This window comes from Athene noctua, chromosome 1, assembly GCF_965140245.1.
Source record: "Athene noctua chromosome 1, bAthNoc1.hap1.1, whole genome shotgun sequence".
In the NCBI taxonomy this organism is placed as follows: Eukaryota; Metazoa; Chordata; class Aves; order Strigiformes; family Strigidae; genus Athene; species Athene noctua.
The window spans coordinates 176,527,307-176,550,090 of NC_134037.1; the positions used below are offsets into that span (position 1 = coordinate 176,527,307).

General features: G+C 43.4%; 1 protein-coding gene across 4 annotated transcripts in view; it reads left to right on the forward strand.

Annotated features, from left to right (window-relative positions):
- Window positions 1-692: 692 nt before the first annotated feature.
- Window positions 693-22,784, forward strand: part of PCYT1B (phosphate cytidylyltransferase 1B, choline) — a 33,118-nt gene continuing 11,026 nt past the window's right edge. For 2 of the 4 annotated variants that reach the window (XM_074905630.1, XM_074905652.1), the window contains exons 1-6: window positions 693-869; window positions 13,156-13,255; window positions 14,661-14,777; window positions 17,982-18,133; window positions 19,061-19,139; window positions 22,258-22,466. In XM_074905630.1, coding sequence (XP_074761731.1) covers window positions 753-869; window positions 13,156-13,255; window positions 14,661-14,777; window positions 17,982-18,133; window positions 19,061-19,139; window positions 22,258-22,466 — 774 coding nt within the window. In that variant the 5' untranslated portion in view covers window positions 693-752. The remainder of the gene's footprint in view (window positions 870-13,155; window positions 13,256-14,660; window positions 14,778-17,981; window positions 18,134-19,060; window positions 19,140-22,257; window positions 22,467-22,784) is intronic. The other 2 variants (XM_074905642.1, XM_074905660.1) reach the window with 1 other exon arrangement.

Below are 22,784 nucleotides of genomic sequence, written 5' to 3' on the forward strand. Positions count from 1 at the left end.
CAGCCCTACTCCGAAGAGCCGCTCCCAGCACCTTGTTCCCCCCGGCGGAGCGGGGGGGGGGAAGCAGGCGGCCGCTGCCGTCCCACCCCGGGGCCGCCGCCGCGCTCCGGTGCCGCCACCGCCCAGCAGGGGGCGGCGCGGCGGGCGGGAGCTGTCCGTTCAGCACCGCGCGCCCCCGCCCGCCCCGCCTCCGCCCCCGCCCCTCCCCGCCACCGCGGTCGGTTTGGAACGAGCCCAGCCGCGCCGCCGGTCGCCGTGAGGGAGTTCCCGGGGCCGGCGGGAGGCGGGCGGTGCGGCGGCTCCTTGGCCTGGCTGCGCGGGGGGAGCCACGCCAGGGCGGCTCACGGGGCGGCTCTGCTGCCCCCTCGCCCCCCAGTGCTGAGGGCGCGGTGCGTGGCGGCGCGCCGGGCCTGCCCGCGCTCGGGAGGGCGCACCCCGGCCCGGGGCGGCGCGGGGGGGGGCCGCGGTCCCGGCGGGGGGGCGGGGGAAGCCCCCGAGGGGGTCGGGGCCGCCCGGGAGCCGGCGGGGGCCGCGGCGGGGCGGCAGCCAACCAGGAGGCCGCATGCAAATGAGCGCGGCGGCTCCCCCGCGCGGAGGGAGGAGGGGGGCGCCCGGTTGCCGTGGCGACGCGCGGCGGCCGTGCCCCCGGGCGGCTCCCGGGGAGACCCCCCGCGGGGCGGGCGCGCGCGTGACGGCGGAGCCCCGCGCCGGGCGGGCCCGGGCGGCGGCGGCGGGCGAGGCTGGCGCCGGCCATGCCAGTGCTCGCGCCCGATGCTGAGTCAGAAACAGGTATCCCGAGATCCCCCTCTGAGGCGCGGCGCTCGGAGGCCATGGAGGAGCTGGAGCACACCTGCCCCCAGCCGCGCCTGGTGAGTCGGGCCCGGCCCCGGGCGGGGGCCCGGCCCCACCTCGGCCCTCCCGCCCCAGCCTCCCCGAGCGCGGCGGGGCGGGGGGCGAGGGTGAGAGGGAGGGAGAGGCCAGCGCCGTTTTAGGGCAGGTCCCTTTGTGTGGCGCCGCGCCCCCGCGGGGAAAGGCAAAGCGAGGGCTGCTGGGGGGGGGCTGTCCCTGCGCCCCGGGAGCGGGTCCCGCCCGGGCTGGCCTTGCTGCGGAGACTTGGGGGAGCACAGTGACGGCCGGGCAGAATTTCTAGTCCCTTCTTTAAAAGCAAAAAAAAAAAAAATTTCCCCCCGAGCCCGCGGCGGATGAGGGAGCCTTTGGGAAGCGGTGTGGCACGGCCTGCCGCATCCGGGAAAGTGCCGGCGCACAAAGCCGCGGTCTCGGCTCAGGTAACGGGGGGCGTGTGACTCGGTAAAGCCCCATTCCGAGGAAGAAAGCTGCGCGTCTTCAGTAACGAGTGCGGAGGAGCGGCGTGCGCTCGGAGGAGCCGGCGGCCGGTCCCCCCGACACTGCGCGGGCCCCGTGCGGCGGCCCCGGCCCAGCGGCGCGTCCGGCCCGGCCGGCAGCCGCCTTCTCCCCGCAGCCACCCGCCCGGGCCCGGGCGAGCCCCCCCGGCCAGCCCCGGCAGGGTCGGTGCACCCAGGAGTGGTCAGACCCGCGTGTCTCAGCTTAAAAGCCCCGTGAGGAGTTTCCTGTTCGCTTCGGGAGGTGTAAGGCAGAGAGTCGTGGGGAGCTGCGGTTGGGGGGGGGCAGGAGGATGAAGGAGAGCCAGGAAGGTGATGGTAAAAATAAAGTCCTTCGGTGGCCTTTGGTTAAAGATGAGGGAAGAAGGCTCCTTCAGCTCGTTCAGGCAGCTTCACAAGGTATCCCAGGAGTAAGAATCTGAGAGCTGCCCTTTTTTCACGTGCTAATTTCAAATAATTGGACTGTTTCCATACTTCTTATTTGAACCTTTTATTATTCCCATCAGGAATGGGCACTCCTTTCCCCAGTATGGTATGCACCGTTGGCAAGGCGGTAGAGAAATAATAGTAACGATATGTATATGTACACACACAAATGCAGAGGCAGTGTCAGTGTGTGAAAGTGCATGATGGATGCAACAGTTTAGTACTGGAAATTAGATCATTTAACACTAGAATTCAGTCACAGTCCTAATTAAAACATATTTAAACATCAAACTTCAGTAATTAAATTCAACGCTGTAGTTGAGACATTGTTCTGATATGACAAGAAATAGCAACAGTCTTTGGAGCTGACCTAAATTAGTGTTTTCTACTTGATAGTGTTATAATTAGAATCAACTTTAAAGAAGACTTAATTCGCTCATGGAAGGCTTTTGGAGCTGTTTTAATAGGGAAAGTTAGCTCACGTGTTTTTACTGCAGTGTGTTCGTACAGGCTGTCTAAGATTTCTCTGTCAAAAGCTCAGATATAACAACCCGTTTGAATATAGTACTCCATGTAGTCTGACATTTTAAAAGATTTTAAAGAAAGAAGTGACAATATGATGCCAGTATTTACAGTATCATGCATTCCAGTATAATTTCTTTGGAAATTAAGGTGACAGCTAGAGTACATGAATAAAACAGGAATTCATTATGATGTTTTAGATCTTCCTGAGTACTAATAATGGACAATAGAGACGTTTTGAATAAACATTTATGGAAAGTGTGTGCTTATACAGTGATATTTTGTCAGACAGCAGATCTATGTTATCTTCAGGCAAAAAAAAATTTCTTGGTGAAATACAATGCAAGACAGTGTACTTGTTAGGGCCACAAGGAGTGATACAAGCAAGCATAGTCAAGTATGTCTGAAGTAAGAAGAATTCAGAGCTGGTGTCCTGAAGAGCTAACCCCTTGACAGATGATCTAATAACATGGCTATCAAGTTCCTATCAGATCTTTAAGATCTTCAGTACTTTCTCTGATCCTACTCCTATGAAGGCAGCATGTACAGTGGTGGGCCAATAACCAAGGCACTTAATTCATTAATATAAATGAAAGAGGGTGTCTCAGTTAACATTTTATTATCCTGGACCTCAGGATGGTACCCCAGGATGGCTTTGCTACCTCAGAATGATGTAACTGGTGGCAAGTAAAATCTGTGATATTTACAGATGAGTTTTTAATGCTGTTCATTTGTTATTATGCATCTCTAAAATTAATTATCTGGGCTTTCAAGTTCTTAATATAGGCCCATTCTTAGGAAGCAATTTTTGTTAAGAAAATAATTATAACTTCAGAATCAGCTCAAATTTTAGAAGATGAAAGGGGTTCTTTTCTGAAACAGTTGGCATCCTTTTCATTTAAACAGGAATTATTTATTTAAAGCCTTAAAACTGTGAATATTTTTAATGGATATCTGCCACTAGATCCTCTGATTTTAGGCTATGGAGTCTGCTAGCTTGGCAGGAAGTGTCACAGTAGGACTAAAGAAAACCCCTGTATCCTTCCAAGAGCAGGAAAACAGGGGACATTGAAGGCAATTCTCAGGTAAGTTTCAATGTGTATTGAAACCTGATGTTTTTGGAGTGCCTAGTACTGTTGTGATATAAATTGCCATTAATTTTTTCCCAAGACACTCTTTGAGTTTTCTTAACTGACTAGAACATTAATGAGCCGTCGTGCTTCAGGCAGTTCTCGTGGTCCATCTCTCACTTTATCTTTGCCTTCTTTACTTTCTCAACTTCCACATACATGGATGCCAGGAAAATCTCTCTCTGAGTGACACAAGTACCTCAGTCTTAATGCACAACAGAAAAACAAACCAATTACAGTTGCAGGCTTTATTCGTAGCGGTGTGTTTAGCAGTTTTGTAGTCAAGAAAAGAATCCCACAAATAGTGATTCTCCAATCCTGGTTTGTATAGGTTTGCCTTTATCCATTTCTTGCCTGGACCAAACTGCTGGTTTAGGCCGCTTTCTCATCTACCATTTTCCCATCCATTTTTCTGAATGTTGCTTCTCCTACTTCAACACTAGGATACACATGGTTTGGTCATGGGGGCCTTCATTGTTTTAAATGGAATAAACGTCACTGCCAGTTGTATCATGCTGCACATTCAAGGTATGGCAAACTTCCCTGGAAAACTTTCAGCAAGCTGCAAAGCACTGCTGGGCTATGGATCTCAGCCAGGGAATCCCAGTGTCAGGGTTTGCCTGCGTGTGTTGGTACTAAAAAGGCCCTAAGTGAGGCAAGCTCTTATTTTAACTGGATGGCAGAGATACCATAAGAAGAAGTACCAAAGAGTAAGTACAAAGCCTTGTGAAATTATTTGCCTTTTTTAAAAAAAAATTGATCCCTTGGGATCAAGAGTTTCACTTTGGTCCCACAAGACTTTGGTTCCACATGTGGACAGCTTCTTGAAGGATGGGTGTGCACCTTGAAATCCATTTGTTTCTTTCAGGGTGAGGACTGGTAATGCTCAACACACTTTGTCAAGGAAGGCTATTCCAGATAGTGTCTTTCATAAAAGGAAACAATGGCAATTTATGAGGACAGTGCTGCAGATAAAGCAAAACCAAATACACATCGAAACTTACTTGAAAACAAACTTTAAAACCTACTGCTTGGTCTCATCTTTCCCTTGAACACACTAAGAGCTTCTTTTCCTCCTGTTTCATGTTTCCGTCATCCAGTGCAGGCCTCAGTGGGAGCATCTGGGAAAGCACTGTTGGGACCTGGAGTACCAATGTTTTATTTTCAAAACTGGCTGAAGTCCTTAGGGTTTGGTCAGCTAACGGAATGCAGGGCGATGAAATGTATGTTTCCATTGCTGTACCTACCTCCTTGTGCTTTGAGTTTAATGTGAGATTGAGCCTGAATCAGGAATACAGGCCATTCTGCAACACAAGGAAAGTTGGGCACAACTTAAGGAAGCTTAAAAAAAACAGATAGGCAGAAAACCACCTGATTTAGCCAAAGTAGAGGAGGGGCAGTAAGCAGGTAGGCAGGTAGGTGGTTGGTTTGGCCTGTCCTTGCAGGTATGTTGGTGGGCAGAGTGCCAGGCAGGAATTAAGCAGCAGTTTTCATTAATTTAAAGTGAATCTATTCTTCAAGGTGACGTAAAGAAGCAGATAGGTGGTTTTTGCTGTGTCTTCTCTGTCCTTGGCAATGCAATCCCAGGAATACTGGGCTGTTCCCAAGATCATGGTTACGTGACATCCGTGCTACTGACAAATGCCTGTTCTCAGGCAGCTCAAGCTGTGGCCAGATCCCATTTGCCTGTGCAGGAAATGGTCCTGGGTCCCTGTGTGGAAGTACCCAACTAGTTTTCTCTGCTTAGCATCACCATTACAAGGACAGGCTAGCTGAAGACTTAGGACCTATCTTTATGGCAGTTAAAACAGGTTCTGCCAAGGCACTATTAAGCATCAGGGCCATCTGATGTTCACTCTGGCAAGCCCAGTGCCTGCTCCCAAGCCTGGATTTACTTCTACTGCTGTCTCTTGAGATTCAGAGGCTACAGACTTTTACAGTTCTGTAGGAATTAGGTATAAAAATCTTGGGGCCACTGAATCTACAGTACTTTGGAGAATCAGGAACAGCTGAAGATCACAGCTCTAGCGTCATTTTAGGTATCATCATCTGTCTTGGTCATTTTGTTTATTTTACTGATTTTTTAGAAGAAATCTGAGTACATGAATTTTCAGATTATTCAAGTACATTTGGAAAACATTTTTCCTTTTTTATCGAAGGGTAGAGGAGAATGTTTTAGTACTTTCACTCACTGGAGCTGTATAATGGTTTAAGGGACCACTAGACTCCTTTAGACAGTTTCTTTGTTGCTGCTGTTAAGCAATGAAATGCTAAGCAAAAAAATTGTAAATAATTGCAAGAGAAGTGTGCATGCCTTGAATTCCTGTATTTTCATCCCTGGATGCCTTACTCTCTTCATATTTGCAAATGGTGTTTTGAGAGAGTCTGATGCAACCCTTAGAATTATTTCAGATTTTTTTTTTCCATGAGCTGCCATAGATCTCATACCTATCTGCCCTGTATCACTGAAAGGTGTATGCAGTTTTAATTGGAGGAGCTAATGATGAATTTTTTATTGTGGGTTTTTATTGTGGTTAAAAAGTGTCCCGTGCATCTGTTTCTCTCTCACGTGATGTTACAACTTAGGGGATCTGCCATCTGTTTACTTCAGTGTGGAACTAAGCATAAATATATATGTAAATAGCCTTACATTTAAGGAAAATTACTTTATTCGACCAAATACATGTTTGGTCCTTTACAAGTTTGGGTTTTGCTCTGGATTAATTTTCACTTCAATAAATGTTGGCTACTATGTAAAAGGTCAAACCCATAAAAATGCCAAAAGTAGGTTGTGCCTGGACACCTGTAGCAATCTTAGACGCACTTAAAAAAAAAAAAAAAATCGCATGTAGACACCAAGAATCTGCTGTGGTTTCCCTTTACTACATCAGAGGACATGCAACTGGTATATGTTCTGAAATGCCTTAGTCTGCAAAACCTTGTTGCAATACGGATTTGTCAGATGTACAGGACTACAGATATTTTTGCAGGATTCACAAATGACATATAAACACAAGGAGAAAGCATTACATTGTATGTATTGCATTCCTTGCTTGCAAATGCATATATATAGTGGTATTTTCAAAGCAGCTTTTATTAGGAGAGTATTACCAATTTCTTGAACTGCTGTTGTTGTTACTACGAAGGTTTGTATCATATCTTTAAAAAGGAGTGGAAGACCATTTAAATAGATTCTGTCTGCTCTTTCTTCAAGAACGTAAACACCATATAACATAATGTATCTATAAAATGTAAAAAGAAACACAACACATACATGAATGTGGAGCAGAAGAAATACAGAATTAGGAGCCAAATACTAACTATACAGGCAAGAAGTACATGTAGTGTATAACCACACATCCAGGATCACGCTCAGACAGTGCAGCCAGAACTGTCTATCCCAATATGTGCTTATACCTTTGTTTCCACATAATCTACTTTCCTTTCCTACGCACACATAGACAGACGGCATAAGGTGAGGAGCTCATGTGAAAGGCACTGGATGAATCAGGGATCTGGTAGAGAAGCCCAGTGCTCTCCCTATGGGAAAGTAGTTCTTCCCAGGGTGCTTCTGCCTGCCAGCTGGGGAGCTGCAGAGAGTACGTACCTCTTGTGCAGGAGGAAAAATGAGGGGGGTTTGGCTTTATTTAGAGTAATGGTTTATACAAGATACTGTCCTACATCTGACATGCAATAATTGATAGACATTAAGTATCTTTATGTAGAAGCAGAAGTAGAGATTGAATTCTGGACCAGATTCACCCAGTAGCTTAACTGTAACTCAGTTGATTTCAGTAGATTAACCCTTGTCTATGTTAAAGCTGAAGCTAGGTCCTTTTAGCCATACATCAGGAGTGTACACTAAAGTACAAGTAAAAAGAAATGGGTAGTAGAAATCCAAAACATATGAACTGACGTTATCTCCAGTTTCTGGATTGATCAGTAAAACACAGAATGTCATTAGAGCAGTAGTTACACATTTTTGGTCTCAGCATCAGTCATGGGCCAGCAAGCACCTGCCATTCAGTTTTGAATTGCAAATGCACTATGGCTAGTTGGGCTCTGCAGTCCCATTGCAACATCTTCATTTTGCAGTGGTGCCCCCAGTCTGCTGCTTGCTAAACCAGTGCCCTGTTGAAGGAGCCACATACTTCTTTATCCTGAAATACTGCGTATCCCTCCTCAGTGCCAGCACATCTGACAGCTTGGCTGAGTCTCCAGCCACGAGGACAGGAGGGCATCAAGGCTTAGAGGCTGCACGCTGCCTCGGCTGCTGTTTGTTCTTTCAGTGGGTCCTACCTGGATTCACTTCCAGCTATGCCAGGGGAGTGGGCTCAGGTGGGTAAGTTGCTGAGGGTCACATTTCTTTTCCAGCTAGTGTTCATGGAGATTGAGTTGCTTCAGCGGCAGTTCTTTCACTTGAGCTCTGCTTGACTTGGGGCCTGTCCTGCCTCTGGGATGGATTTTATTTTCTAAATAACACGTTCCAGTTCAGTCAAAAGTCATGGCTGTCACGCAGGAATTTTGTCATTAAATTCTTTGGCCTTTTGCAAATATGAGACTAGATTATATAATAGTTGTTCCAGTTTCATGATCTATGAATCTGTACATCATTGTGTGTCTTGAGAAGGCAGTGAAAGCTGCTTTTCTTCTATTACATCTTCAATTTGTAATTGCATCTTGCGCTTAATCGTTACTGACTTAATACTAATGAGGAGCAAAGTATATTTGATTGAAGATAAAGCCCAGAAGAAGCAACTGAGAACAAGGCAATTTGGAATGCTTGCAAACAGATTTATCTTTTTTAAGTTATTGTTCTTATTAGGTTAGTTTGCTCTATTTTTAGTTCACATCCACATCCCTGAGTCAGCAGAACTGTGGGAGAACAGGCTAGATTTTCTTTTGATACATGCATTAATATTGGAAGTGTTTGTGAAAAGTTTACCTGGAGGCACCCACCAGTAACATTCAATTACAACTGAATTGCTTATAAGTTTACCTGTTTGGGCCAAGGTTACTAAAGGTAATACATGGGGCAATATGATTTTCATTTTCAGAGTGTTCACTCCCTGGCCCTCTAAGAGAAGACCCTGGTAGTCCTTAAGATGGTCTTTCCACTTGCAAAGGGTATTCATACTTCAGAAACTCAGCACGTATTTTTACTTCCTTCTCAAGAGTTTTGATAGTGGTTTTCTCTTAAATGTTCCTTAAAACTGATGTCACTATTTCCTGCCCTGTAATTATTGTTTGCCAACATCAGGAGCAGGCTCCCAAAATAATCTTTCCTCATATGAGTAGATCTTACCCATGTGATTTGTTCCAGTGAAATCTGTTCTCTGCCGCTGAGATAAAAGGAGATTACAGCATCAGACCTCCCATAGAATTTGCCTGCCAGCTTAATTGTTTTATAAGCACAGGCCCAGCCTTCTCTACCAAGTTTTGCCTGTGTCGCTTTACAGGTTCAAGATCTGACATTTTCTTAGACCTTTGCTGATGATAAAATCTTAGATGACAGTACAACTATTATCTCTACGAAGAGGACAGTATTTTTGTCTATGTCATGTATTGAGGAGGGCAGTGTAGCTATGCAAATCAAAAAAAAAAAAAAAAAAGTAGCTCCTTCCATTAGCACATGTTGCATGCAGTTACGCTGCAGGCAGAGTTATATGGTGGATGCACTGTGGCATAGATGGATCTACATTTGCCCATTTAAAAAAATATTTCCATCTTCCTTGCTGGTGTGTAAAAAGAACCAACCCAACAGCCAAACATACAGAAAACAAGCAAACAATAACACAACTAATTATTTCCTATTACAGGCTGTAAACAAAAGAGAGGGTGTGGAGGTATTTGTGCTTTTGACCTGTTATTTCAGTGGTATGACTCACTTTCCTCTACAAATCACTAAGCACTTTCCTTTTAATCCAATGGAAACATAAACTATAAATGTGTATCTGCTGACTAGCAGCTAATGGCTAATGTAGCTAATGGCTATAGCAGCCTGAGAGACCGTGAAGAGTGGTAATAAAAAGGCAGCATCAAGACACACCTGAAAATAAGCTGCTTCTAGCTGTCATGTAGAGTTTCTTCATAAAGTATCCCAGCTACGAACCAGCTCAGGGCTGCCTACCATACTGTACTTTCTGGGCTACTGTCTCATTAAATGTAGTCAGGTGTTACAACTGAGTGCAAATGGAGGTGTGAGTTGTTTGCTAGGAAGTCCCCCTTTACCTACTTTCCCTCTTTTAATGTCCCGAAGTTTACTGAGCATCATTCAGTTACTCTGCATATTTGTGAGAACTTACACAAGATACTATTTAAACTTGCCATAGAATGAAGGTCTTCTGATATGCAAGGGTTACTGGCTATGATATTTTAGCATGCACTTATTTTTAAGAAGTGAATTTAATTATAATTGAATGTAGTGTCTTCATTCCCAGAAAATAGGACTTGGATTGCAAGAGTTTTTTTAATATCTTCTGTAGTAAATTCACTCACAAGTCCTAATATTACAGTGGCTTCTCCATTTATGACATGTAATAGGCCCTCTCTAGACAGCACATAGTAATACAGTAACGATGTGGCATTTGGACTGCTTAAATCAAAGTAAGGTCTCCCTGCTGACACCAGGTGTAAGGTGCTTCTGTCATAAGATAACTGTAAAGTGTGAGCATCATGTAAATTATTTTCTGTTCCTGTCTGTTAAAGCTCTAGAGACTGGAAGAGTTATCTGTTTGAACACTGTATAAACCACCTTGCCGTTAACAGAGAAGGGCAACAAAAATAATCAGAGTTGTGGATCAGCTTCCACACAAGAAACAAATAAATGAGGTAAGCTCTTCAGCCTAGAAAACATGACTGAGAGAAGAAAAGAGAGAGGCAGGGAATAGGTGTCTACAGATGAACTTACTGAAGCATCCAGTACAAGAACATCAAATAATACAAAGAGGAGGCAGGTGCTGAACAAACAAAATGAGATAATTCGTCCCTGAACTCACACTTAGGCTGTAGAGCAACCTGCTATGGGATGATGCAGATCGTGGAAGCTTATCTTGGCCCAAAATACAAGGCTAAATTGACTTACTTGACTAATCATAAAATGTAAATGCCTAGAACATAATGAAGGCACAGATGAAGGGAAAAATCTGTCAGAGAAAGAAGTATATTTGCATGGTCTTTGTCTAACTATCTGATTATTGGCAAAACTATAGCAAACTTGTAAAGTACTTTAATGGATTAACCAAAATGAAAAAGCTGCTATATAAATTACTTGCTCTCTTTCCCAATTCTAGTTATTACTGACAAGAAACTAGAAAGAATACAAGCAATAATATACAAATTGAAATAAGTCTGATAAATTAGTTGGTTTTTAATACTTTCTTGAATATTTTATCTTATGCTCTTATATACAAACCAAATGGTCTCATCTTACTGCATTCATAAGATGATTTTTTAAGCTCAGCAATGTTTTTTCAAGGCCGTATAAAACAAAATAGTATTGGGTACTTATTGGGAAGCTTTTGCTGTATTTCCCTTGATTGGTTGGCACATGGTATTTATGCATTTCTCTGTGTGGTTTTGATAAAATATTGCTGATTTTAATCTACTGTATTTTCATATCCAGTGACTGAGAGGTCGGTCACAGATTAATGGGAATATTGACAGGCCTGGTTCTAAGCCCTTGGCTGTAAAGTGAGCTTTAATGATAAACATTTAGAAAAGCTGGACCGATGGGAAGCTAATAGAGGTTGCTCTCTACTGAGCAGAGACTGAATGAAAAATCTTGGTGTTGCAAAGGTGTTTGCATTGATGAAAAGCATCACTCTGTTTGCCTGGGGGGAAAAAGAGCTATCTTCCTGCAAACCAAGCCTATTTTCTTCAAATAATCACCAAGGAAACAGCCTCTGCCAGGCTAGGATCTGATTACCAGTTGTAGGCCTCAGACCATAGCCATTATTGTTTTAAGATTTCTGCCTTCCTTTTTATCCCAGCGGGAACAAGGCTGTATGGGCTGCCGTGTTACTTGACCTTGCGTGGAGATAAAAAGACAGGTTAGCACACAATGATCGCAAAGCCAGAAGCAAAAAGACAGTATTTAGAAAATAAAGGAAGGAGCTGGCATGGTATGATTATGTGTAATGTTCTACACTGTGCGGCGTAGGTGGCCCAATGAACGGCTTCCATCCATGAAACCCAGACAGAAACTTGGACTTGGTCATAGTTTCTCCATTTTTAACCTTGTCTGTGCAGAAATGCTGTGACTTTCATCACTAAGATACTAATGATGATGATTTCCTGCAACATTTGAGATTATGGGGAAAAAAAAGGAAAGAAAAATGGAAGGAAACCCAAATAAATCTACATACAATTTTAGTGCTTTTGGTAAACAAAATGAGCAGAAAGAGCTGGATGTGAATCTCTGTAAGTCTTTGTTGCTGTTTTACCACTGTCCTCTGAGCTTTCCATGGAACAAGCCAGTGAGCCCAGAGGTCAGAAGCAATTAGGCATGACATATCTTAAAGTGTCTCAGGGATGCTAAAGAAAACAAATACTCAGTGATTAAGCATTCAGCATCTAAAAGTTGAAAAAAAGTGTAAAGGGCAAGAGAGATTCTGATGTAAATTGACCATGGGTGCTCAAATTGGTATGACAGCTGTACATCACACAAGTGGTCACTGTCAAAACCCAACCAAGCCACAGCTTCAAGGCTACGAGGTCCCAGCTAAGAATGGTGGAAGCAAAATAAGTGATAGATTTCCTTCAGCTTGTCTCAACCACCACCTCATCTCACAAAACCAAAGAAAACCAAAACTCAACTAAGATTTTATAAAGATTTCAAGCCAAGAGCAGTAGAAACATGTTTTTTCATATCAGACCATATGGCAGATAATAAATATCTACGGTTCTGATCACTGATAACTTCCTACATAGGCATGGGCAGAAAATACAATTTCTGTAATCAAGTTTCCTGACAGATAATGCCACGTCATTCTTCACACATTTTTGCTTGCTCTCTCTTATATCTTTAGGTTATAAGCACTTCAGAGTAAGTACTCTTGTGGTGCTCTGATCACAGTTAGAGCATTTTAGTACTATTACAGTATGTGTCAGACTGGAGAAAGGAGTTGCAGCTCAGTTAGTTCTCGTTAGGTGGGACTTCTGGTTGCATTCTTGACTTTATTTTGAATGACTCTTCAAAATTATACAAGATTCTGATAAAGACACAACAAAACAACCTGTAGTCCCAGTTACCTGTGCTGATATCAGTGGAGGGAACTGGTGCTTGTGAAAAAGCAGCTCATTTGCAGCTTTCTAAATCCCAGTCAGTTTTTCCAGCTATTATTTGCAGGTAGCAGAATACGTTTTGCATCTTAGGCCTTTGGAGTCATGGAGACCAAAACGAGGATTAAACTGCTTGGGCCATCAGACCTGACTTTGTTCTGCAAACAAAAAAATTATGTACCTGCACCCACCTCAAAAATGCTTGAGCTTCACAACAGAGACAAAGAATTAGGTTGCATTACATGTTTGGAAGTCTTTATTTTCCTCATCATTTTACCTTGTGTAAATTATGTATGCTCAGTGGAGAAAAAAAAAATCCTCAGAGAACAAACCAGCATTAAGACTGGTTACAGCATCCTGCCACAGTTAAATGGTTCTTTTTTAGCTACTTGATGGAGAAAACAAATTTACTTCGTGTTTTTTCCTCCTTTCAGACTCTGACGGCACCTGCTCCGTTTGCAGATGAAACAAGCTGTCAGTGCCAAGCCCCCCATGAGAAACTCACCATTGCACAAGCCCGCCTGGGAACACCAGGTATGTGTAGAGAGCTACACCAGCAGGATCATGGGCACTCACAGAGCACAGGCTCTCCCTTACAGACATCTGTCAGTGCTCACTTGTGCCTTCCACTTGGAATCAGAAAGGCCAGCTTGGTTATCTGGTGCTATCAGGTAACAGGGAAGAAACCAGCAACTACAGGACCATTATCTTCTATTAGAGAAACAACAGAAAACATTTCAAGTTAGTTTGATGTTTTCGTGGATATCTGGATGTTGGTCAGAAGGAAGCCTTGCCAGCCCACTCCAGCCAGCCTGGAAGTTGTGTTGTGTAGTGGCTATCTCCTGGATTCTCTTCAGCGTACTGCCTCTGTATGCTGAAAAACTTCTTTCACTGATGTTCTTGTTGATCACATCAGACCTTAAGTGGCCTTAAAGGCCATTTTCCCTTTGCAAAGAAACTATGCCCAGTTTCTTTATCTGGACATTTGCGACTGGGCTGGGGAAATTGAATGATTTCACATGAATTCCCAAATACATACGTCGACTCCCTAAATTCCAAGTGATTTAAAAAAAGAGAATCCTTTGTTTACTAATTTTACTTATTTAAAATAAGCTTTTAAAGTACATACCCTTTATAGGGGTAAGCCACAGCTGTCCAGTCAGCTCTGCAAGGAACAGTGTTCTCCTGTGGACCCTTGGATGTCCTGACAGCAGAGACATCTCTTTGTAGCACTGAAGTACAGTCCATGGAGGTTGGAGCTCTGTTCCTGTCAACTCTGCTATCCTTTTGCTTGGAGGTAGTACAGCTGTCAGGTGTGTCTTTTGGTAAAGCAAGTCCTTTTTCTGTTGGAAGGCTGCTGCTGAAGATGTCACACAGAAATCAAGAGTTATAAGGGTGATAGCAGGAGGATGGTGAGAAAAATAAATGATAGGCTTATTAGAGAGAAGAGCTGGAGGAAGTATGAAAAAAGGGAAGTGAAAGGTTTATGTGGAAGAGGTAAGCAATATATTTTTACAGCAATAAGCCGTGGAAAAAGAGAGCCACAGACAAGAGAAGAGGAAAAAGGAGACGATAAGAAAAAATAAGGAAAAAATTGAAAAAATCCAGAAGGCAGAACTGACTAGAAAGGCAGAGAAAAAAGAACAAGACATATGGTGGATCTCTGAATGAGGCAGGAAGATGACATTTTTGCTAAATTAGAATACATGGATGATGGATGATAATAAATAGGCTAAGTCTGAGAGAAAACAGCAGAGAGTACAGAGAAGAACAAGTAATGAGCAGGATGAAACACTGAGTTCACCCATGGTGCTTGTGAACATCAGAACTGGGGTAAATCTCCGTAATCATCTGATCTGGGAACAAAAACCTGTCCAGCAGAATTAAGTGCAACTTGTTTGGGGTCTGAAAAATCACTGTCATGTTTCTTTCTCCACAGTTGACAGACCTGTCAGAGTGTATGCAGATGGGATATTTGACCTCTTCCACTCTGGCCATGCTAGAGCTCTTATGCAAGCCAAAACTCTATTCCCAAATAGCTACTTATTAGTAGGAGGTAAGATCAGAGTTATTTATTGCGCTGGATGTTTGCTTCTGTGCCTCAGTATCAGAGTTATTGCCATGTTCGCACCCCCAGCTGTTTATACACTATGACTTTGTATGCTACTTTCACTCTGCGGGCTTTCTATAGGCGATTTGCCTTGAATTACGTCTTACAATTGCATCAATTAAAGTAAAAGTCAAATTCTGCCCTCAGCAGCATGGGCACAATTCCCATTCTAGTTAAAGCAGGTGCCTGCATGACTCTGAGCTTAAAATAGCTCCATATGAATAATTTACCTTTTTCAGTTATTCGCTCAAAATTGTTCAAAGATGGAGATGAGTGAATGAGATCAACCGCTCATTTATTTCTGGCTCCTCGGTCCCTCTGCCAGCCAGGCACAGTCCACGGCCGCTGACTGCCAGGTCAGTACTGTGTGTGCAGACCCAGCCCTCAGCATCAGTAGAGAAGCTAAATCCAGCCCGTTATTACTGGAGACCCAAATGTGGGCCATGATTTGAACATAGTTTTCAGTTCACAGGTGTCCCCGGGCAGGTTACTTTCTTATCAGGTTTTTTTGCTATGAATATGTCCTTTTTTTGCTGTGTGTTGGCTAACAGCTGTTCAGCAGTTGGTACATGTCTGAGGAGTCACCGGAGGGTGGCTCTTTCCTGCCTAGCTGGCTGTGCAAGCCCTACTCTCGTGAGGCCTCATAAATATGCATTTTGGTTCCAGTTTCCCTGCACTGAGATATGCCTTGCATCAACATTTCACAGCAACCTTCAGCCGCTCAAACGCTTACAGCAATGATGATAAAGCAAATGTGAATGCGACCTTCAGACACTTTATAAGATGCATTATTTTGCGTCTTTGTCCCAAATCAGTTGAAAGGGGGGGTAAAAAACATAGAGCAAAAGCAAAATCTCCGTATAAGCACACTTTTTGGGTTTACTCTTAAGTTTATGAATTGTGGCAATTCCCATGGAGCTTCCTGGGAGGGAAAGGAGACATCCCTTTGTTAAGAAGGAAACATTTGGGACTTTCTTGTTTTCCTGCTGAGCCAGGTAGCTTGCAGAAGCAGCATGTGGAGGTGCAAGACTGTAAGGTTTAAAAAACCCCAAAGTTACATAGGTTTTGTTGTTGCTTTTAAAGGAGTGGGGGGGTGTCCCAGTTCAGGGAAGGAGCTCTGGGGCAAAAGCCTGGCTCCTTTGAAATTCATGGCATAGCTCACTTTCCCTTTATTTTTGGAGTGAAGGACAAAGCAGCCAGCGCTCATCATCTTCTATTTCATCAGCACCTTTTCCCAGCAATGCACTGTGTCTTGGTGTGTTTAAAAAATGGGCACCTTTCCACACCCACATACAATTTGTGTGGCAGAAGCACTGGTGTCATGAGTCTTTGTGGGCACCACAACCAACCCCTTCTATTCCTTGTTGTGTAGACAATTATTGGGAGCTAAGATTATTTTTTTTTTAATAGACATTTGTACTTTCCCAAATCAGTCATTAGAGCAGGATGACAGAAACAAAAAGAAATAGAGAGATACTGTGTCTACACTGTACATGAACAAACAGTATTCAAAAAATAAAATCAAACCTTTCTACAGAGTTTGAGCAAAAATTACTATTTTCCAATAATTTTAGTAGACCCTTTCTTCCAGGAGAGGGTAGCTTTAAGATGACATAGAGTCTGTAAATAAACATAAATACAACCTCAGAAGGGATCTTTTTACTGCAAATGCTTTGATCTCCATGAAGTTTCTTGTCAGCAGGCATCAAAAATTACATAATAGGATAGAGTAGCATTTCACTTGCTGAAATTTGTATGTATATTACCTGGTTTTGAATTTTGCACAAACTCCAGGGCTATCTAAGCCTCCCTACATTTTTCCTACTTTAAAGGTCCTTAACAACCATCACAGCAAGAACATCCATTTTAGATCTCAAAAAAGACTGTGTCTTTGCCAGTGCCTTGCCTGATAGGTTGATGTTTTCAAATTAGAAAGAAGCAGCAGCTGTAGGGCTGCTCTCACGCATCCCTGCAGCACTAATAACGTTGCATTTATCATTTGTCAAGTACATTTACTATTTGTCCCAGTGTCACAGACAAGTGAGATCCAAAAGCATGGGTTTGACCTGTGGTGAAGGACAGCCACTGTCAACCCAGCTATAAATGGGTATCACATTATTCCATATGGGGTGTCAGATGACTATCGTAGCTATAGTATTGAACAGAGCTACACTTGTGGGGACAGGGTACTGTGTTTTACGCAATGTTATGCTTGTAGGAAGATAATACCTAACTTTTGTAGTCCTCTGGTAACATGGATGTTGCTTCCCCTCATTTTAAAACCATCATGACAAAGTATTGGTACACCTAGAGTTAAAGATGCAGGATTTCTGGAGTTTGAACTCTGGTCATTCCACTAGAGCATACAGCTTCTCCCAGTCCTTTCCATGGGGCTTCCTCCTGTGATTTCCCATTTGAACACGGCACAAGCCTTCTCTTTCTGTGAAACTTGCTGAACTCAAAGCTAAACTCAGAGACAGATTCCTCTAAAATCTGCCATGACTTGTTTTCCATCCATGTTTATTTAGTGAGAAACTGTTCTGCTGTGATTTAGAGCTTTGCTGTTAGCAAATTCATCATTTAGAGCATTATTTACGTGAGAACAAAAAGCAGGAACAGGAGGCCCAGAGAGGCTGAGGGGTCTCCATCTTTGGAAACTCAATGGGACATAGCCCTGAGCAACCTGCTGTAGCTGACCCTGCTGTGAGGAGGGGAGTTGGTGATGTCCAGTGGTGCCTTCCTGCCTCGACTGTTTTGTGATACACAAAGTTTGCAAGCACTCTGTGATTGCTAACACTGCACTTCTTGATTGTTTTTAAAGCAGTGGCCATCATCCCTGAAATTTCACAGCCTATTAAATCCCCACTTACAGTGGGATTGAGTTGCCTTAACATGTGTATACCGTACCACCTGAGGTGTCCTACAGTATCTCACATGGACTCTGGCTGCAGCTCCAGAAAGGGAAAAATCTCTCAGAAGTCTATGATTGTACCTGCCAACCCTGAGCAGAACTCTTAGATGCCCTGGAGCACCCCAAAGTTAGTTAAGCTATAACTATGTGCTTAGTGGAATTACCAGAAAATAATCAACTGCTGGTCATGCTAATTCTACTTAGTGTGGAGCCATTTTGTTGATACTTCCATATTTTAGTTTGCAGTGATGATTTAACTCATAAATTCAAAGGCTTCACTGTGATGAATGAAACTGAGCGATATGAAGCCCTCAGACACTGTCGTTATGTGGATGAGGTCATCAGAGATGCACCCTGGACACTGACACCCGAGTTCCTTGAAAAACATAAGGTACATTTCTCCCCTTATCCCTCGCTTCTGCTTTGTAGATTGGCAGTTGAGAGTAAACAGCAAGTTTGTGAAATCTTATTAGCTGGAGGAGATTATTTAATTCAGTTAATTCCAGGCACCGAAATTAGGTACATGGCATTGCTCACCCCCATCTTTGTCTGAAAATGTTATTATTTGTCTTGCCTTTTTTTCTCAATATACTGAGATGATCTCTGTAGTGGGATTTTTAAACAGGAAAATAACACGGAAGAATTATTCACAAATTGACTTTCAGGAAAGGAGATCATGCACCAGGAATGTTATCATGTAGTGTTAAAGTCCTGAATTAAAGGCACATTTCTTATTAATGGCAATGTGTGCAACAACTGGCCAGAAAATACATAAAATGTCATGTGTCCTCTAAAAGGCAGGACAGAATTTCTTACATGCTGTTGACTGTCTTGCAATATATATGAATCTTAACAAAAGTCTAATTAACGAGGATGTATTTTAGTGTCCACATCACTGGGTGATGAAAGGACAGAATGACAGTACTAGGTATACATGTGTATGTGCACAGTCTTAAGGAGGCAGGATCAATAATCCTCCCTCCCTGGTTTTGAAAGACAAAGCTTTGCCACTTAACTTAGCTCTTCCAGTAGCAATAAAAGCAGGAATGGGTGTCTTAGGTTTTCTACAGAATATCACAGAGTCAGCCAGAGGATGTGTTAATGGCAGTGCTCTGGAGACAAGCTTCCTGTTCTTTCCTAATCACACAACACCGCAGTTGTAGGCCTAAATCTAGTGCAGTATTCTAGGTGATGACTTTAGGATGAGAATGTCAAAAGCAAGTCAGCTGAAGTGGAGAAAAGAGATGATCCTCCACAATGACCCCCACTGAACCAAAATTCAGTGATGGTGGCATGTGTTTCTTCTGTTCACTGGCAGATTGACTTTGTAGCCCACGATGACATCCCATACTCCTCCGCTGGCTCGGATGATGTATACAAACACATAAAGGAGGCAGGTAAGGGCAACTTTACATTTTTAGCACCTTCCTTTTCAGCCTCATCTCAAATTCTTTTACTGCCTTTTGAACACAACTTCATGTTCTCTTACACCCTAACGGTAGGTACTGCTGACATCAGCAGAAATATTCACTTTGTGAAGCCACGAAGGATGTCATTGGCTGAATTCCTGCCATAACCCCCAGATAACCAATCAGATCTGACATGAGAGAGTCCCATCTGAGTTTTTAAAATTATTTTAGGGTGCTTGACTAAGAGCTTTGAACAGATAAAAATTAGTTTAGTTCCCACAACAGCTAAGTCAACCTTCAGTTGTTTGTTGATAACCGTAAACTGATAACTTCCTGACACAACCCAGTCTGGAATATGGGCAAGCAGAGGCAGCCTTCAGGAGTCATTAGGATCCACTTCTGATTTGCACCGGGGCTTCTTTTCACTACACTGGCAGAGAGGGTTTAAATCGGTACCAGAGTAATGAATTTGCTGTAACTATTTAGCAGTTTGGTTGACTGCCACATTACATTGAACATGAACATGCTAAAGTCATCAGAAGTCTGTATCTTCAGTTCAAGGAAGCTGAGTTAAATCTGAGGAGATAATGTTAAGCCACTGTTTGCCAGTAGCAGTAATCCTACCACAGTGGACAGTGTGGGAGGAGGAACTGATCATACCTTTCTTCTGCTCTCTGGAGGTGCTGCTTTGAACCCTGGCGAATCCATCCTTTTCCTGGTCTACGTAAACATGTATATGGGAAGCTTAAAAAAATTCCAGAGCAAATCTAATTTGTTGTGCAAAGTGACCTTCTCAAACTATACAGTGACAGCAGTAGACCAGGTATTGACCTGAGCTGAAAGAATAAACTTTTTATAGCAGCAGATCTTGATCATTTTTCACTTGCAAACCTCACTGTGGTGTCAGACTCACAACCCTCCTTTGCAAACTGCTGTTCTAAAATTTCAGAGCCAGCACCAGGTTACTTCACTAGGCAGTGGAACAAAGGTACCTCTGGTAAGGACAGGTCACCGAGGGACATACATACAGCATATGTGCTGGACAGGCAGCTATTTTGCTTTTCTTCTGTAAGGTGCTGAGTGCACAGGACAACATGACAGGAGCCCTTGGTGTCACTGCATCGTTACCAGACTGAGCTGGAGAGTGCCCAAACCTGGCACATCCTTCTCTGCTCTTGTTGGGCACGGGTGCAGCGTGCACACGTCCTGATGAGAAATTCAAACTTTGCAGAATAGAGTATGGACTTACAGCTTCAGGGACTTGTGGTCTGTCCTGTGTCTTGTCACTGCGAGATGCTGGAAAAAGTGACTTCAGTCTTGTATGGCTGAATTTTGTTACATATAAACTGGGAATAATGTTACCTTATTTGTAAAGCGTTTTGAGATCCAGTGCTGTAATAATTCTAATGCTTCAGACAGCATTATTACAACAGTGAATTTCCCCTTCCTCCTAGAAGGTCTTGTTTTAAATAGACCAATGCTGCAGATGCATTTGTGCGTTTTCCTTAGTTCCAGTACTCCCATTTTCCCACATCAGGTTGTTGGGGAGCAGATAAGCAGATGGGAACTGTAGAGCTTGTGTAGATTCTCATGGGCTCCTCTTTCCCCACTCCCTTCAGTGAGTGGGAGGGCATATGGACAGCAGTGAGCTGCGTAAGGGTGCGCTAACTAAACCTCTGCACACCTGTGAAGAATTACTTTGGAAAACATGAATCAGTCCACACATGAAGCATATGAAAACAAAATCCATGACTAAAGGTAATGTTCTCATATGTGGATTTGTGTATTTACTTGAAAACAATTCTGCTTTTGTCTTAGCAAGGGTAGGGTTTGGATTTTGTTCACTTATTCTGGTAGCTCCTGTCTATAAAGGCTTCTGGCTCAAAGTGCGTTTCACTGCTGCCAAAAATAGTTTCCTGAGTGACTGCTGCAAGCCTGAAAAGCATGATCGGGGAAACCTCTCTGCTTGTGATTAAAATAATCTATTTTTTAGCAAAGTATTAATTAGAGATCAGAAAGAAAAAGTATCACATAGCATTTAGTCACAAGAGGCTGCTAAGCTTCTTGGTTCCTTCTCCAGATCTTTTTCTAACCCTGTGAAATTAGCTATCAGTGCCTGCCTACTTAAAGTGAATGTATAGGGATTAATTTGCCAGTAGCTATAGCTCCCTTTTAAGACAAAGCACCACTTTTTTTTCAAAACCATTTCCAGTCTTATCTCACAGCTCACTCTCATCAGCAACTTGATGTTGCAATTGCATATAAGTGAAAGTAGTAACTTGTTGTAGCTCTAAATAACTACTCAGCCAAGATGTGCTAACACTCTGCTGTTACTGCCTTGGTGACTTGCATTAACAGTTGAAGTGATCCTGTCTTAATGAGGAGCAATTAAAAACAATATATACCTCAGGTGTGTTCAAAATACAGGCAATATTAACAAATGGTCAATTTTCTTAGAGACTGGTCTGTCCTAGCAGGGAAAGTGGTTATGCAGCCACTGATATGTCCAGGTGGACATGAAATGGGCTATGGAGACTCTCAGTCCCCATGGTACATCCATGTTTGTTCACACTTCCGTTGCACTTCACCTTCCTGTTACAAGCTACTGGTACCTCCCAGGTGTTTTCCAGTTACTGTAACGCATCTTTTACCTGAAGGCGCTTCCTGGCTTTGGCCAAGGCCAGAGGCTGGTCTGTGTTAGTCAGGACAAAGACCATCAGATGGTGCAGCACAGGAGTGGAGGGGAGAATGGAAATACACAGGAGAGCAGCAAATTGTCTTTCAGTAGCCGGAGAGGAAGCCAAGCCCCCTGCTCCTTTATATAACATTAAATAAGGGTTACAATTATGGAAATAACTACTCAGTGAATTGCCACAACTGTGAGGTTTAGCCTTCCTGGCTTGGGAGCCCCTGCCAGTCAATTATCACAGCTGTCATTACGAAGAGGGCAAGTCAGCCTTCCTGAAGACTTGAGGAAAAATGAATGGTATAGCAACATAGTGCCTTTCCTAAGCTCACACGGGAATAAAAGGAAGAAACTAGAAATAGGACAGGCAGAATTGCAAGTCTCTTACCTTTGGTCAGGCATTTTTGTGTTCATCTTCAGCTACCTGCTGCAGTGCCTGGTTCTGCCGTGCTTTCTCAGAGGGCTTTCTTTTCCCACTTTGCTCAGGAATGTTCGTACCAACGCAGAGAACTGAGGGTATCTCCACATCAGATATCATCACAAGGATTGTCCGGGACTACGACGTGTATGCCCGGCGCAACCTCCAACGAGGATACACTGCCAAAGAGCTGAATGTTAGTTTTATAAATGTAAGTACACTAATCTGCATTTGCTTCTGAAACACCCTCTCCTAAGACCATGAATGTACAGTAAAGGTTAAGAATGCCTATCTTCCTCCTCCTGCTTTTAAAATAGCTGGAAAGAACTTAAAAGAAACTGATAAGCTGAGAGTAGTTTTAAGTTGTTGCTATTAATTAGCAACTTCATTTCCATCTTATGCTTTCATGTTTGTAACAAAGCTGTTGCTCCTTCTTCCTCCTTGAGCAGTTGGTGGCTTAATGACACACTAGGAAGGAGCCTATCTGCCACCGCAGGCTTCTCAGCCACTTGCCCAAGACACGAGTTCT